Raw genomic sequence first — 17269 nt, forward strand, 5'->3', positions numbered from 1 at the left:
CAATAAATACAACTTGCAGAGCAGCATAGCTCCAACATGTTGCCAGTCATTGACTTCTTACTGAATATCCTCTGACCAAATGTCAACACCTTCCCATAATGCCCTGAGGTATATCAGAGGCACTCTCAGTTGGGCTTGTCAAGACATGACAGCAAATTACTATCTTTGTGGATCACAAATGATTCAAAACCAGATACCATACAATTTACGCAGATATATAACATCAAATACCTCTTGGTATCTCTCTGGGATGTGACAAGAGACTGCTGAAAATGATTTAGGGGTGTGTCTAATAAACCGTAAACCTACAGTGCTCACGACCTGAAGAGGCATATAAGAATCATCAAAGTTTTGGTAACACTTTATTTTATTTTACATTGTCATTATTACTTATGTTACATGTAGTTACTAAAGTAATAACTATAAATTATGCATAATTACATGCAACTGACCCTAAACCAAACCAACCCCTAATCCTAACCCTATAGTAAGTACATGAAGATACTTAATATTACTCAGTACTTAAATGTATAATTACAATGTAACAGACACTTAAATTGTTTTGCATTCCTTCACACTTGTCCATCCACTTTGAGGAAACCCAGACCTTCCTGCTCTCCTCAGTCAGAGGTTGATCTTGTTAACTTGATTTTTGAATAATGTTTTTTTTTGTTTTTTTTGTTTTTTTTTGTTAGGAGCTGATTCTGATATTATTACTTTAATGCGTTTCAATTAAACTGTACTGTTGGCTTTAGATGACTGAATTGTGTATAAATAACAGCCTAAAACAATAGCTGTTTCAATAGTCTGCACAGCTTACATCACCAAAAGCATAGGTGAAGCAAGTTATGACATTTTGATAGATTTATGTAGCCCTTATTTTCCTTTTCTTCTTTTTTTTTTTTTTTTTTTTAAATTGGCGTGGACTGTAATCATGCACAATGAGATGAGGAATGTTGACTCATTTTCAAGAGGAAGTTTTGTTCCTCATCCCGTTTCGCATATTGATTTAAAATTAACATGTAACTAGGGACTTCATCCCAGATCAATATGTACGGCAAACATATGAGATCTCTAGTTTGCCTCCAGGCTTTTTAAAATTTTAAGGTGAGGTACAGCGCCTGACTCGGTAACAGGCCAAAACAGACAGTCATGAGTGCTAGAAGTTACAGTGAACATCATTTGCATTTTAAGGCAGCAGGGAAGGGCTCTGCGAAATCCCTGAAGCCGAGGACAGAGATGACTTGAGGTAGTTGCTCTGCAAACGTGAGAATGCAGCTCTGTGTTTTGGCTGGGGGGTTACCAGAGGGCAGAGATCAACCACATGCAAAGCTGTGGTGTTACAGCAGGTGCTTATTATGCTTGGGTTATATTGCAGCAATTGACAAAATCCAGGTGAATTATACTCTATCTCGCACACACAAAGGCCTTTCATAGAGCTAAGATAAAGCAAACCACAGATGCACACTATTTTAGCTATCAGACTTTGAACTAAGGCTGTGTATGATCCCAATACATGTTTAAGTTGATCTGTCTAACCTTCTGGAATGGGACAAAATTAATGGAAAGCTTACACCATTGGTGATTCAGTGCAAATTTTGCATTCTGAACATTTTTATCTAGTAACTGTATTCTAGTCATTGTTCTGACGGCCTGTGGTGGTGGTTAGTCACTTGTTTTGTTGAAGTCATACCTGTCTCCTTGGCAACTGGGACAGTTGGTAATCAATCATATCATCACACCCATTATGACATCATAGCATGGAGACCCATGGCAGAAAGAAAACAAACAGGTTTTTAAAATTGAAGTAGAGGAGAATTTCAGTTTCATATATGGATTTGTTGACACTGTTGACAGATGCAATACACCATCAAACGGCACACTTTGAATTCAGCTGAAATATAATAACAGTCCTTTGCACTAAGTAATAGGCACCCTTTGACCATCTGTTTAGTTAACGCCCACATGCGAACCTGAAGAGCAGTGACTTAGATATGCTAGTATGATGCTTCCCATATATGCTAAGATAGTTCTGCCATTTCTGCTGTAATTATGATAATGCTGCTTATTTTCAGGCTGTGAAGAAATATTATTTTAGTTTGCATATTGATTTTTCTTTCTTTAGTATTTTTATTGAAATAATTTATTATAAAGTTTGCTGATGAACCGCTGTCCTAAGGTGACGTACTCGGGTTTCTTGTGCAAAAAATAGTCATCATTTAGTTTTGCATGAACGTTTTCTATTCTCACTTTCATTCAATTAAAAAAACTATGCACATCTGTGTAGAGAATTTTTTTTATTTTCTCTCTTATTTCTATCTATAACCTCACCTTTACTGGGCAGGACAAGTTTATGTACAGTGAGTAGGTGTCTTGGTGTAAAAATGTGATATGTCATATGAATTTTTTATTATTTATTTATTTTCCTAATTTTTTTTGCTTTGTTTCAGTGGGCCTTTTTTTTCCTGGGGTGGAAGTTTTACATTCTGAAAGTTACAGTTTTCATAGAACATTTTAACTTTTAAAGTTTTCTAAAATTTGATGTACACATTGTATGGCCCCTTTAAACTGATTTAGTTATAGATATAGATATATTTATCTATGAATTTATACTGAAACCAAAAGTAAAAAACTTTAATATAAAAGTAGTCAATATTTACTTGTAAAAGCCATGCAGTCTATGGTGGGATTATTTGTTTTTGCTTCCTAAAGATTTAGAAATCATTTTAAAAGCTAATATGTTGTCTTATTGATTCAGACATGAGACGTTTCTTTTGAAACTCGTGTAGTTCTTGTGCTTTTGACCCAAATAAGAAATGCTCCAGTGAACGAAACCGTAATGGTAAGCACGCGCACATGCTGTGGCAGAGCAGCCCTGGGAACCAGCCATCCCAGGAGTCTCGGCTAACCACCGCGCAGTCCCGTGCCAGAGGAAGCCCACGCTAAACTCTACCATATGTACTATTTTTGCTCAAGACTCTTGCATTGAGTTTCTCAGGCCTGCCAGCTCGCTGGAGAAAACGAGAGCAGGCAGCTCTTTTTACACACAGACACACAGACAAGATAACTTTTGATGTAAGCTGTATCTTGGACTGTTGGTGATATTACCAGTGGCTGTGTGTGTTTGGGGACGAGGGGGTATGATAAAGATTTTTGGGTTGTTTTGTTTTATGGAGCCCAGAACTCTAGGGACTTTCTCCAAACAGACTGCTGACAAACGCATCTAGTGTTTTCACATGGGGCTTATGCCAAGAAAAGCTAGTTATTTTCTACTTTCCTCCGTTCTGTGTGTGTCTCTGTCCGTCTCTTTCTTTCTCTTTCTTTCTCTCTTGGAGTTTTGGAAAATGAACGCTGAGTGGATTTCCTGTTCCTGACAGACTGTTACGCTCCATCTCTCACTGCTGACTTCCTGTCTTTGTGTCGGCCAATCTGAAACTCACTGCAATACACGCACATTTCTCATCAGCTCCTGTCTTGTGAGTGTTTGTGCAGCTTGACATTGCTCATGTCCATCTGTGTTTGTCTTTCGTTGTGTAACTTTATGGATCACACTCACTTCCTGCTGGCATCAGGAAAGCAGCTCTAAAAGGTTATCAATGTTCCAAAAGACTCAAATCTCCCCAAATAACAGCTGTTCAGATTGACTTTTAGTATCAGCGAGAGAGCGTGACTGTTTGACGTTTGTCATCTACATAGCAAATTGGGTTCCTTTCAGCAGATCTGATGCACAGCGTTTACGTAAATGGTCCTACATGGAGCAGTCCATCCATATTCACTTCAGTACCATATAATTATATCATCATTTAAGTGTTTTTCCAAAAAGCCTTGTCACATTAGGTCTTGTGGAGTTCTCTGCTTGAGTGGTGGTAGCTGTAGTTTCCATATACTCTTATTAAAGGCACACTATGCAAGATTTATACCTTAATATAACAGCTTCGAAATCATTTAGATGGTAAACAAACTCGTAGTACGGCGAATGGTGGGATGAGGTGGCGCCCCGCCAAATCTTGCGAGAATCACAACTTGCTTTACAGCACGATGTCACATACATCAACAACATATGAAGTAGCCCCTATGGAAGACACTAGCCCGCATTTCAGACGTGAATCATGAATCAGTCGACGAAGAAAACGAAGACAGTGCGGTCGGAAGAGTGCAGAGACGGCTCTGCAGGAGTGGTATTTACAACAGTAACGTTAAATGCAAGTACTCCGTTTGAGAACAACAGAAACTGCAATAGCCTTTAAATGTTGAGGTCTCCAAGTAAAGATGAGGTCTTTTTAGTGCAGGTCCTTTCCTTGAGCACAACTCATTCTTAATATAGTAATCCATTTCTCTTCCTTGCCGTACCCACTTAATGGTGTTTTTGAAGTGATTTATTGCTGGTCCAAGTTGGTCTACCATTTTTCACCAGCTTGGACCAGCAAAAAAACTCAAAAGCTGGTTGATTTTATCATATGCTTGTTTTATTGGTGCAAATGGTCCCCTGTAAAAACACTTAAAGGTGCAATGCGCAACATTTCATGTTAGAAATACCCGTTTTTCTAACCCATACATGCTTAAACAATTGCCTGATGGGCTGAATGAGCCCTTCTCTGATCACTGCGATTGCCTCTATAATCCTGTACAGTAAAATAAATAAGAGGGATTCAGGATGGAATGAGCGTGCATACCTCTGGTTGCAGTTTCGCTTGTCGCCAGAGGGGGCATAGTTCTGCAAAAACTCAGAGACTTGCGCATTGCACCTTTAAATAATACAGCACAATTTTATTATTGACCTCCAGAAAATAAGTTGCACCTGAATGTCGCATTGTTTTTGAGAACCTCTCCCAATATTTAACGGTAGCCTATTTAGAAGAAAAAAGGCCTATAAAATAAACAAGTTATAGTGGCATTCATTACAAAGAACATTGTTTTTAAAGCCTAAACAAATTTACCGAGACTCAGCGTAAAGCCTATTTGTAGCACGAACATGAGATATGTCTATAAAAACCTTTAAGTGTCTACCTTAAGTTGTCTACCTTAAGTTTTGCTTGTTTGACGTTAAATGCATTAGGCTATAAGTCACTTGTGAATATGTTGCAGCACGTTTCAGATGATAAAAAACGTAACAAGCTAGTCTGAAAAAATAAGGTAGCCTAGCAAATTATTACGCGGACCCCCTGGCTATTGGTCATGGACCCCACTTTGAGAACCGCTGGCTTAAACCATGTGAATTTAACAGGGAGTTGATTTGTAACATGTCATGTTTCTTGACCTCTCTAGGACTGTCAGAAGAGTCCAAGGTATCGACACCGGCTTTCACGGATGCCCTACGGCTCTACAGACAGGCTAAGGGTCACTACGGCACCTGGGACTTGATGTGTGGAAACCAAGCACAGGTTAGTGAAGGTCATTCATGTTTGGAGAATCTGACAGCTGTCATAATTAAACATCCTTCATACAAAACAGGATGCTTTGCATATAAAATGCATTGTTCCAGTGATGGTTTCATTTCATACTGCAACTTGTACAGTATATTTAGTGAGTCAAGGTACTGTCTAGTGGGCCTCAGACACTCTCTTTGACTCATGGGAATAAGAATGGAGGAGAAATCAGAGCCTCCCTGGAAAAGAACGAGAGAGAGAGGAGGAAAGAACAGAACAGACAGCGTTTATCCCTGAGCACTTCTGTTTTCCTTGGATCATTCGGATTGAGTTCCCTCTGAATGTCCTCAATCTTGGCTTTATGTCCCAGAAAGGTGGGAGGGCACCCAAACTTTGTCTCAGGTGTGGCTGACTCTCTCAAAGTAACAATATTTATTTCACTGAGAACTTTGGCAATGGAGAATCTAGGTCAAAACCCAGGTCTACCTGCTAAAGGTGGTCAAGTTGTATTTCAAAGTTGTCTACCAGTCCTAACCAGTCATGTCTACCAGGTTAAACTTGTAATGAATCTCTAGACCAACTAATTACCATAAATAATCAACCTAGACCAGCTAGAAACCACTTCAAACCAACTTCCATCAGATGTTTGTTAAAAAAAAAAAAAAAAAAATTACAAGCAGACAGGTGGAAGGGTGTTCGTTTTGGCTTTGTTGCTGAGACTGGGCCATATTCTACAGTTTTGTAGCTTTTATTTTTCCCTTATTTTCTTATGTGTCATGATTTCATGAACCAAATTATATTGTAATTTTTGTAATTTACTTATACAGATATGAGATATAGATATAGATATATATGAGATATAGATATAGATATTTAAGATATAGATATATAAGATATAGATATAGATATATATGAGATATATAGATATTTAAGATATAGATATAGATATGAGATATAGATATAGATATTTAAGATATAGATATTTAAGATATAGATATAGATATATAAGATATAGATATTTAAGATATAGATATATAAGATATAGATATGAGATACAGATATAGATATATAAGATATAGATATATAAGATATAGATATATAAGATATAGATATTTAAGATATAGATATAGATATATAAGATATAGATATGAGATGCAGATATAGATATTTAAGATATAGATATATATGAGATATAGATATTTAAGATATAGATATAGATACATAAGATATAGATATGAGATACAGATATAGATATATAAGATATAGATATATAAGATATAGATATTTAAGATATAGATATAGATATATAAGATATAGATATGAGATACAGATATAGATATTTAAGATATAGATATATATGAGATATAGATATTTAAGATATAGATATAGATGCATAAGATATAGATATGAGATACAGATATAGATATTTAAGATATAGATATAGATATATAAGATATAGATATTTAAGATATAGATATAGATATTTAAGATATAGATATTTAAGATATAGATATATAAGATATAGATATGAGATACAGATATAGATATTTAAGATATAGATATATAAGATGTAGATATTTAAGATATAGATATAGATATAGATATGAGATGCAGATATAGATATTTAAGATATAGATATATATGAGATATAGATATTTAAGATATAGATATAGATACATAAGATATAGATATGAGATACAGATATAGATATTTAAGATATAGATATAGATATATAAGATATAGATATTTAAGATATAGATATAGATATATAAGATATAGATATGAGATACAGATATAGATATTTAAGATATAGATATATATGAGATATAGATATTTAAGATATAGATATAGATACATAAGATATAGATATGAGATACAGATATAGATATTTAAGATATAGATATAGATATATAAGATATAGATATTTAAGATATAGATATAGATATATGATATAGATATGAGATACAGATATAGATATAGATATTTAAGATATAGATATATATGAGATATAGATATTTAAGATATAGATATAGATACATAAGATATAGAAATGAGATGCAGATATAGATGTAGATATTTAAGATATAGATATATAAGATATAGATATGAGATACAGATATATATATGTATGTATGTATGTCACAAATATATTAGCACATTAACATATGATCAGTAACATTCAATACTTATTCAAAAACTTGGTCCGCCCAAATTAACGATGGTATTAAGTACATGGAGGTTAGGTCAAATTAGATAATCAACCTCCATGTACTTAAAACCATCGTTAATTTGGGCGGACCAAGTTTTTGAATAAGTATTGAATGTTACTGATCATATGTTAATTTGCTAATATTTGTGACATCATAACAGCTTTCCGAATTACCCATTTCTCCCTCCCAAACTCATAAAAAAAAAAAAAAAAAAGCCAAAATACAATGTTTTCCATCTTTCTATCTGACCTGAAGGCCACTTTTTAAAAGACTAGCTCTTTTTAAGCTTAATCTTGATAAGTCAGACTGATCACTCTGTATTTAAGATCTCTACTGTTCTGGAGCAGCACAAACCCTCAATGTCTAAACCACAGAGCAGAGAGACAGCTGAGAATGTGTCATTAGAGGAGTGAGTTATGGTCAGGTCTGTGTGGTTTATCCTGCTGTCTCATTTTAGTCATAATATGCTGGAAATAACATTTAGTTTCTAATAGATTTAGGAATGTCTATCTAACTCGCTTTCTTACGTGTGTGCACAGATTTGAATGAAATGCGAACAAGCCATCATTAAAATGATTGGGTTCTGGTTGCCCTCACTCCTCACTCTTTCTCTCTCCTTTGCACACACACACGCACACCCATACAGTGCCCTTAAAGAGGACCTATAATACAAAATGGTGTTCCTTTTTCTCATTTTGTATTTCTTTTCCACAATCCAGCAACAACGTTTACGAAATGAAGGTAGTAACCGTAATCTTGAAATGAACGTTTATTACTAAATATTTTTTCCCTTCAAATTCTTCCTTTCTCTTCATAAAATTACATAATTTACATATTTAGGATAAGTATTAACCTGATATTTTAGTGTTAAGCAATTTGAATGTTCTCATACACATTTTCCTTGGTTTTCAAGAATATTATTCAAATTAAAAGTATTTCTCACCTGCATGTGACGTTAAGTGTCATTTTAATGCACATCGTGATATGGAATTAAGAGCGTTTTTTTTTATTTTATTTTTTTATGACTCTTTCAAAATGAATTTTTATATCAAATATCAGACAATACTGTATATCAGTTATTTACTTCAAAAGCATAAACTGAATTTCATTAAATACCACTGAATATCTTCTCTTCTATAGCATTAAATTTGTGCACACTGAAGTCTGGTGCGTCCAAGACATGCGATAATCAATGACATTTGACGCCACTTATTGTACGTTATTGTTAATGAGTTTATTTTTAAGGGTTTATTTTTACCAACAGAAAGATGACCGCATCAGAAGTGTTAAGTTTTGTAGTTTAGGTTGTATTAAACCTGGAATATTCCTTTAAAAGCGCACACATGCACCTTCCTACCTTCCTTTAAATGTTATGTTTTGCTCCCTGCCAGAACACACCCAGGAAATGTTTCCAATGAATGAGCTGTTTGTGTGTATAAACTCAATTAATGCCTCTGTTCTTACACTTTAACCAGGGAAAAGTACTATGAATTGCAAATAAAGAAGGTATTGACATTTGTGTGTGCGAGAGTAGTACAGTGATACAGGGCGTCACAGTCAGCCTGGACGTGACACCATGCTGGAAACTGCTGCGTGGGTTGTTATTACTGCTGGGTGTGGGCCGTCTGTTTTTTGTTTTTCTGTGAGGGGTCTGCAGGGTGTTACTGCCCACCTGGCCCCTGCGTTACTGTGGAAACAGGACGAGTGGAGGGGGTGAAAGCCATTCTGTACTATTTACCATTGGATGAAATTGTAAGCCCATGGATCTAAGAAGAACTTGAAATGCCATTCACACAAACATCAAACAACTTAGTTATTGATCCTAGTTTGTTCAGCCAAGCCTTGCATTAGCTGCAACAATATAATTGGCTAATTTAAGTTAAATTACTAGCATATAGCCATTACTCGCATATATTAGTGTGACCTAGAGGTGTGCAATTTTATGTGTATGGTGTGGGTGGAAGCTTCACAGGTGACCAGCTAATAAATGCCAGTCATTTGTGCCACACCATCACCAACAAGTCATAAAGAAGCCCCTTTCTACTGACCTCTTGACCCCTTCCTCTCTCTCACACTATCAAACACATTGGTTGATCTCAGGCAACATTAAGGTGTGAGCTAATCCTAATATTTAGAAAGTAAACGTGTCATGTTTGTGGCGTATTATTTATGATAAAACTATTATCCCATCCCTAAAAACACACATGAAAAGACTTATTCACACAGACACGTTTCCCCACATCAAAGGTTGTTTCTGTTCTGTCTGTCATTGCATTCACTGAAGTGAACATAAACAAAGCAGCCATCTGTGATGGGCGTCTATGTTGTGTGAACGCTTAAAGAATTATTCATTTGACATTGTAGCCTACAGTCTGCAGTCTATGATGGCATGGTTACGGAAGATATGCATGCAAATCTACAAAGCTGTTAGCATAAAGTTAATGATGCCCTCGTAGCTGTCTGATTGGTTTCTAAAGCCGTATTCAAATTTTGTCATGCCATCATTAAGTAAACGGTATAGTTCCAGTTGCTGTGTTACCACTAGTTTTCAAATGCTTTTTCTCATTCGCATCTGTTTGTGTGTCTAGATTCTTGCCAACCTGGTGATGGAGACTTTGCACCCTGAACTGAGGAATCTGATCGTACCTCGGCTAAAAGGAAAACTACAACAGAGACAGAAGGACTGGATGCTGGTCAGTTCTCATATGTAAATTGTAAAGCTGTAAAAAAAATAAAAAAAATAAATCATTTACACAAATATATGCTATTTATAATTGTATCATACTTTCTTGGCAATAGATAATAGATCTATTAGTTTATAATAGATATTTAAAAAAAAAATTTGATTCCATTTCAGGCTATAGAGAAGTATACATTGGTGTTAGGGTTCACATATAATATAATATAATATAATATAATATAATATAATATAATATAATATAATATAATATAATATAATATAATATAATATAATATAATATAATATAATATAATATAATATAATATAATATAATATATGTGCCAAAAATTTAAGACCTAAAGATAAATGCTTGTGATCATGTATGAAGGTGTTTATTTTTTTTTTGTTTTTTTTTTTTTTTTTTTTTTAAGACAACTGCATTTTTGTCACTGTATTAAGAATATTTAAGGAATGAATGTATGAATATCTGCTGCAGTTTGTATGAGGTTTATTTATCATCTGTTTGTTTACCCTGTCAGATCTCAGATGCAGTATACAGGCAGGTGTTGTCACAGACACGAACTCAACACGAAGCTCTGGTTCAGGTTTGTGAAGTGGAGCGCCCCCGTCTGGACGCTGCTTTACGCACAGATATGGACCAAATCATCACATCCAAAGAGCATGTTTCCGGAAAGATCCGCGGTAAGAGCAGAACCAAGCTGCCTACTATGTGGAAATCACTAACGTTCCCTCTAGGCCGCACGCACGCATGCACACACAAAAAAGCAATAGCAAAAATGAGAGAGAACATATTGCCTGATGCATCACAAATAAGATCTTAAAGAGGGACCTAATTGTGCTTATTTTACATTTTCAACAGCTTTAAAATTGGTCTGCAAAGTTACAAATCACAAATTCTTCTCCAAAGGGAGTTATTCTCTATATCAGTAAGCACTATTTCTGAACTCTCTGAAACGCCTCGATTGTAGTCTTGAGTTTTCTTCCAGGAACATACACATCACAAAATATCTATCCACCCAAGACATGGGTAAAAAAAAGAGACAAGGCCTGGTTGTTAGTTGTGTGTGAACTCATGGTTCTGGTAAAAGGTGTGTCATTTTCTGCTCGAAGTGGTTGACCAATCACAACCAGTGTCAGGGATAACTCAATACAAGTAACTTGAATTACTTTATCCTATTACTTTTTCAAGTAACTAGTAAAGTAACGCATTACTTTTTCAATTTACAACAAAATATCTAAGTCACTTTTTTAAATAAGAACTTTTTCACATTTATTGACTGAGCTCTCCTGTCCCCATGTTGAGTGAAATAAATGTAGGAGGTGTGTGCGCTGTGTAAACATTTTTTTGTTTATTATTTTTGTTCTAGACTAAATGTGAACATGCATTTACTCATCTCACTAACACAAAAACATTCAGTATTCCTCAAAATGAATAAAAACCATAAAATACAATCTCAATGTTATGCTAAACTTTTATAAATAACTATTAAATGACACAAATATACTTTATGTATTTAATCTCACTTTATTAACCAATGTCTTTACTGCTGACCTTTAATGATCTAATTCAACCATACTAATAAGCAAAAATTACTTAAGATTAGATTTAGAAATAAGAGTGTTGAACTTCCTTCTCCTGTATCCTATTGTTCTTTAATCCAGAATGGCAGCACAGCTGAAAGGTTTGTTTGAGCGGCGCCCTCTACTGTACAGGTGTAAATATGCTTTTCTTTCAGCCTGAGGCTTATTCATTTCACTTTTGGTGTGAAAAAGTAAAATGTAACGCATTACTTTTCATAAAAAGTAACTAAGTAATGCAATTCGTTACTTTTTTGGGGAGTAACGCAATATTGTAATGCATTACTTTTAAAAGTAACTTTCCCCAACACTGGTCTAGCCAACCAATCAGAGCATATTGCTCTTTTCGGAAGGAGGGGCTTCTTAGTAAAATGGTGATCGATTAAAGCGACTGGCTCTGTCTGGCCCCCGAAGCTCAGATGTCAAGTTGGTTGCCCTTCATAAAACTTCTCAACATGCAGTCAGCCTCAGATTGCTTTTAATCAATGCACAAACCATAAAAACTATCTTTGCCTAAATTCAGATTGGGTGGGCAAGATTAATGTCCATGCCTATGCCAAGATCCGGCCATGTGCTGCAATAATGTAAAATGTGTGAAAATGAATGTGTTTTTGAACATTCAAGCGTGAAAGTCTCATTCTTCCATATGATCCCTCTTTCATTGGAATTCAGTTTCACGCACCTTAGTTCAACTATAACCTTAAAAGCCCTGACCGTCCTGCCATAATGTAGGTTTGGCAAGGCTCGAGTACTAAATTTTTCTTGTCATTTGTGGCTGGGACTGTGTTCCAATGAAAAAGCACATTTCAAATAACATAAGCAAAATGATTCTCATAATCTGTGTGATTTTACACAGTCCATCTGTGTGTTTGTGGTGCCACCTTTATTCTTACTGAATAATAGAGGTTGTTTTGACATTTCAGGACAGGTGCTTTCCCACAATCACCTGTTCACAGATACCAGGGCCCTTTTATGTGACCTAGAGTCATTGTGATCAGTCTTAAGCTTTTATAATTGAGCTTTTTCTATGGTGTTCTTTGTTTTGGCACATCATTTGAGAAGTGAGACATAACATAATTAAGCATAAAAGTCCCTTTTAGGTCAGTATGTCTCTCAAACAAGCACGTGAATTTCGCATGTGCACCGAATATTTCACATGCAAATTCAAAGCTTATTAAACTAAAGTGCACAAATTTAATATGCACACACATGAAATTTGTTTCATGTGGTTTTTACCTCTTAAGGGAAGTTCTAGTGTGCTAATATCTGTCTAATCTTTTTCTTAAAGCATCGGTGTCACCCCGTGTTGAACAGCTAGTGAGGAGCAAAGTTCAGCCCTACATCCACTCCATCCTAGAGGCCCTCATGGAGCCAACAAGCAGAGGATTCTCAGAAGTGAGGGACATCCTGTTCCGTGAGCTGGTGGAGATCAGCAAGAACTCAATGAACGATTGCAGCAGGGAGAAACTGGGAGAGGTGAGACAAGACATTGATTAACAACATTAGCCTATGCATTTTAAGGATTAGTTAACCCCAAAACCTCTCAATGCTCATTCCTAGCATATGGACAAGCTCTCCATGTTGGCCTTCCATCCGGTGAAGATGCAGAGTTGCTATGAGAAGATGGAGACGTTGAACCTGGAAGGCCTCCAGCAGAGATGTGACGTGTCCAGCCCTTCTGTGTTCATCCAGAGAGCTCAGATCCTCATGAGACAGGTCTCTTTCCTTAGACCCACACTGTTCTTGTCATTTCTAAATATTCCATTTGAATATCTAAAACTTCTTGAAGTTTTGCAGTACTTGGCACTAGCACTTGAAATTTATTTGCTATTAATTATTCTATAGCCTGCATTAATAAAAAAAATGTTTGGTGCCAAGCAACAAAATCAAAAAGCAAGTGTCCACATTTATTTAGCAATGAGGCCAAGAGCAAGAATCTATCAGAAAAATGGTTTGTGGATATTCAAGAGAAATTTAAGATGCAGTTTATTGTTGATGAGCTCCACTCTGAGGTAATATCTGTTATTGCAGGTCTATTGGCAATTGAGACTTTACTGACATTCAAATTAAAGTATACAATAGATCAAATGGGTATATGATAAAATAGCATATTTCTTTGGTATGATCAATGTTAGTATGATCTTACCATGTTCCATCCCAATCCGTCCTTCCCTCTATCCCAATCCAATCTTGGTATATAGTATCACATGGCCATATACTGGGTATACTTGGTACTTTTGCTATTTCTGCTGCATGTACAGTGGTATGCATAAGTTTAGACACCCATGCTAAAGTTGACTAAAAAGAGGAATCAAAAATCATCTTTTGGAAATTTAACTTAATTAAAAAATATTGGAAAAATCCAACCTTTAAGGACACCAATTTTCTTTGTGACTGAATAATGTATCGTAAATAAATAAATGTTCTTCCTTAAAATACAGGGTGCATAAGTTTGGACACCCCTATGTTAAATTCCCATAGAGGCAGGCAGATTTTTATTTTTAAAGGCCAGTTACTTCATGGATCCAGGATACTATGCATCCTGATAAAGTTCCCTTGGCCTTTGGAATTAAAATAGCCCCACATCATCACATAGCCTTCACCATACCTAGAGACTGGCATGGAGTACTTTCCATAAGATCATCTCTCAATGCAAATCAAACCAGCTATTAGGCTAACTGAAATAAAACCATGCCAATCTCTAGGTATGGTGAAGGCTATGTGATGATGTGGGGCTATTTTAATTCCAAAGGCCAAGGGAACTTTATCAGGATGCATAGTATCCTGGATCCATGAAGTAACTGGCCTTTAAAAATAAAAATCTGCCTGCCTCTATGGGAATTTAACATAGGGGTGTCCAGACTTATGCACCCTGTATTTTAAGGAAGAACATTTATTTATTTACGATACATTATTCATTCACAAAGAAAATTGGTGTCCTTAAAGGTTGGATTTTTCCAATATTTTTTAATTAAGGCATTAAGTTAAATTTCCAAAAGATGATTTTTGATTCCTCTTTTTAGTCAACTTTGGCATGGGTGTCTAAACTTATGCATAGCACTGTATGTTGTTATTCCAAATGTAGTCATTGTCCATGAGAATTATATAATTTTACAAATAAACCACCAAAGTTGATAATAATCTGTCACCCCTCCTTCTTAAAATTCCTCTATGTGTGGATGCAGCAAATGGATGATGCAGTGCACACATTTGAGCAGTTGGTCCATCAGAGTCTCGAGGGCAACAGTGGGGAGGACCTCTGCAAGACAGTCCAGCGCTGTCAGGACAGAGTACTCAAAGTAAGTGCACTGGTTGGGTCTCTAAAGCTGAAACGGGTTTTATTTTCACAATTCCTGGAGTCTTGCTGTTATTAGACTTTTTTTTTAAAGACCTGCTTCATTTTAATTCTGTTTGTTCATGACCCGCAGAAATATGACTATGACAGCAGCACAGTGAGGAAGAAGTTCTTCAGAGAGGCTTTGCTTCAAATCATCATACCATACATGCTGAAACAGCTCTCCCCGTCCTGTTCGACGGTTGGTACAATGATTTTAATACATTTTTATGCTACACATCCCTTTGTAAGAACAAAGTTGTTTTTTGTCCTGCTATTCCAGCTTTTTATATTTCTTAGTGGCCATTAGCCCACCTAGAGTCAGATGTTAATATGGGCTCATGTAAAAAATGTCACTAAAAAAGAAATATAATATTTCTTTTCAGATATAAAAAATGTGGGGACAAATATGTAGTAATCTATTAATTTATTATTATCATCAGTAATTTATTATTAATATTTGTTACAAGTTAATTAATTAATTTGTATTTCTTTACTACTACTACTACTACTACTACTACTACTACTACTATTATTATTCCATAAAATTAGTTCATTGTTGATCTATAGGTTTTATAGATAATAGCCTAATCATTTAGAATTTATTTCAATTAATTGATAAATAGTAAAAAAAAATTCCATATAAAGCACACCAAGACATGTTTGCTGATTTTATGTGAAAAATTCATGTTTTTTTTTTGTTTTGTTTTATGACATCTAGGAATTGCCCAATTTCAAGGAGCTCATCTTTGAAGACTTTTCTAGATTCATCCTAGTAGAGAACATTTTTGAAGAATTGGTCCTGCAGTCAGTCTCCAAGGACATCATGATGGGTGAGTGTCTGCAGCCCCTTCAGCCCTGACAATATTTGCTAGGGCTGTAACGGTACACAGAAGTCACGATTCAGTACGTTCCTCGGTTTTGAGGTCACGGTTCGATACGATTTCGGGACCACAGGAAAAAGCAACAAATCCCAGATGCTAGATTTCTTTTCATATATTTTTAAAAGTACAGTTTGTTCCACCTTGTGACATTTAGTCCCCCTTGAGGTAGTTGGAACAGTACAGCCTCCTTTAGTGTATTATTTTTTTTGTAGGGCTTGTAAAAAACAAGGTATTTGGTTACAATCAGCTACAAAACTGAAAAGCATCTCGTGTTATAAAATTGCAAAATAAATAGAATAATGAAAAATAAAACTTGTGCAGAGATTGGTTTTCTTTGCGTTTTGAGAGTTAATTGCGTTTTGAGAATTAAGTTCAATATTACGCTTTTTCAAGAAATCACGGAAAGATGAGCGAAAAGAAAAAGAGCCTACTCCACCTTTCCACAAGGAGGCACCTGAGGCTTCCCATTTTCAAGACACATATTTGCATCACTGGACTCTAGTAGTGAGACTTCCAGACACAAATTGGCACAATGCCAAATGATTTTGTCTCATTATAACAGCAGAACAACTTAAAATACTCCGTCATTTATGGTCATACAGATAAGAGTAAGACATCATTCGAAAGGGTATTTTTATTTGTGTACACTCACAATAAAAAAACGAAACATTGTGCTTTTGTAAAATAAAGAAAACAAACAGAATGCCGCTTTCTGCCATCCTGGTTTCTTTTCCGTGGAGCTCGTCACAAAAATGAATCGAAACCTGCCGTATAGGCTCCTAGCAAGCTCTTGTGTGCCATCTGAACTCTTGTTTTTGGTTGGTGCTTAGATCGTCTCTTCTTCTGCTCTTTTTCCTGTTGTGGTGGTTAGCAAACAGCGTTGCATTATCACGTGCACATTGGAGTGTGGATCGCCTGTGACTGACTGTATTCGTCGTCTAATTGTATGCACCAATCCGTGACGTCCGTAGCATGATGGTTCGGGATGAATACATGTGCCGTTACAACCCTAATATTTACATTTAATCATTTAGCAGACGCTTTTATCCAAAGCGACTTGCAAATGAGGAGAGCAATAGAAGCAATCAAACCCACAATAGGGCAACAATATGCAAGTCTTGTGAGTAGTCCCAGTTAGTCCAGCACAGTAAAAAAAAATTATAAATCGATATAATAGTAAGTGTTCGTATTAATGA

At 35.6% G+C, this 17269-nt stretch overlaps 1 protein-coding gene across 1 annotated transcript in view; it reads left to right on the plus strand.

Moving 5' to 3' along the window:
- The window catches only part of niban2a (niban apoptosis regulator 2a), a 30417-nt gene that overhangs the window by 10724 nt on the left and 2424 nt on the right, over nt 1-17269 (plus strand). Inside the window, exons 6-13 of the mRNA XM_082140300.1 lie at nt 5266-5381; nt 10165-10269; nt 10796-10958; nt 13144-13331; nt 13416-13571; nt 15041-15154; nt 15284-15391; nt 15911-16022. Of these exons, the coding sequence (XP_081996426.1) occupies nt 5266-5381; nt 10165-10269; nt 10796-10958; nt 13144-13331; nt 13416-13571; nt 15041-15154; nt 15284-15391; nt 15911-16022 (1062 nt within the window). The remainder of the gene's footprint in view (nt 1-5265; nt 5382-10164; nt 10270-10795; nt 10959-13143; nt 13332-13415; nt 13572-15040; nt 15155-15283; nt 15392-15910; nt 16023-17269) is intronic.

Source organism: Leuciscus leuciscus (genome assembly GCF_965113295.1).
Source record: "Leuciscus leuciscus genome assembly, chromosome: 16".
NCBI classification, from domain to species: Eukaryota; Metazoa; Chordata; class Actinopteri; order Cypriniformes; family Leuciscidae; genus Leuciscus; species Leuciscus leuciscus.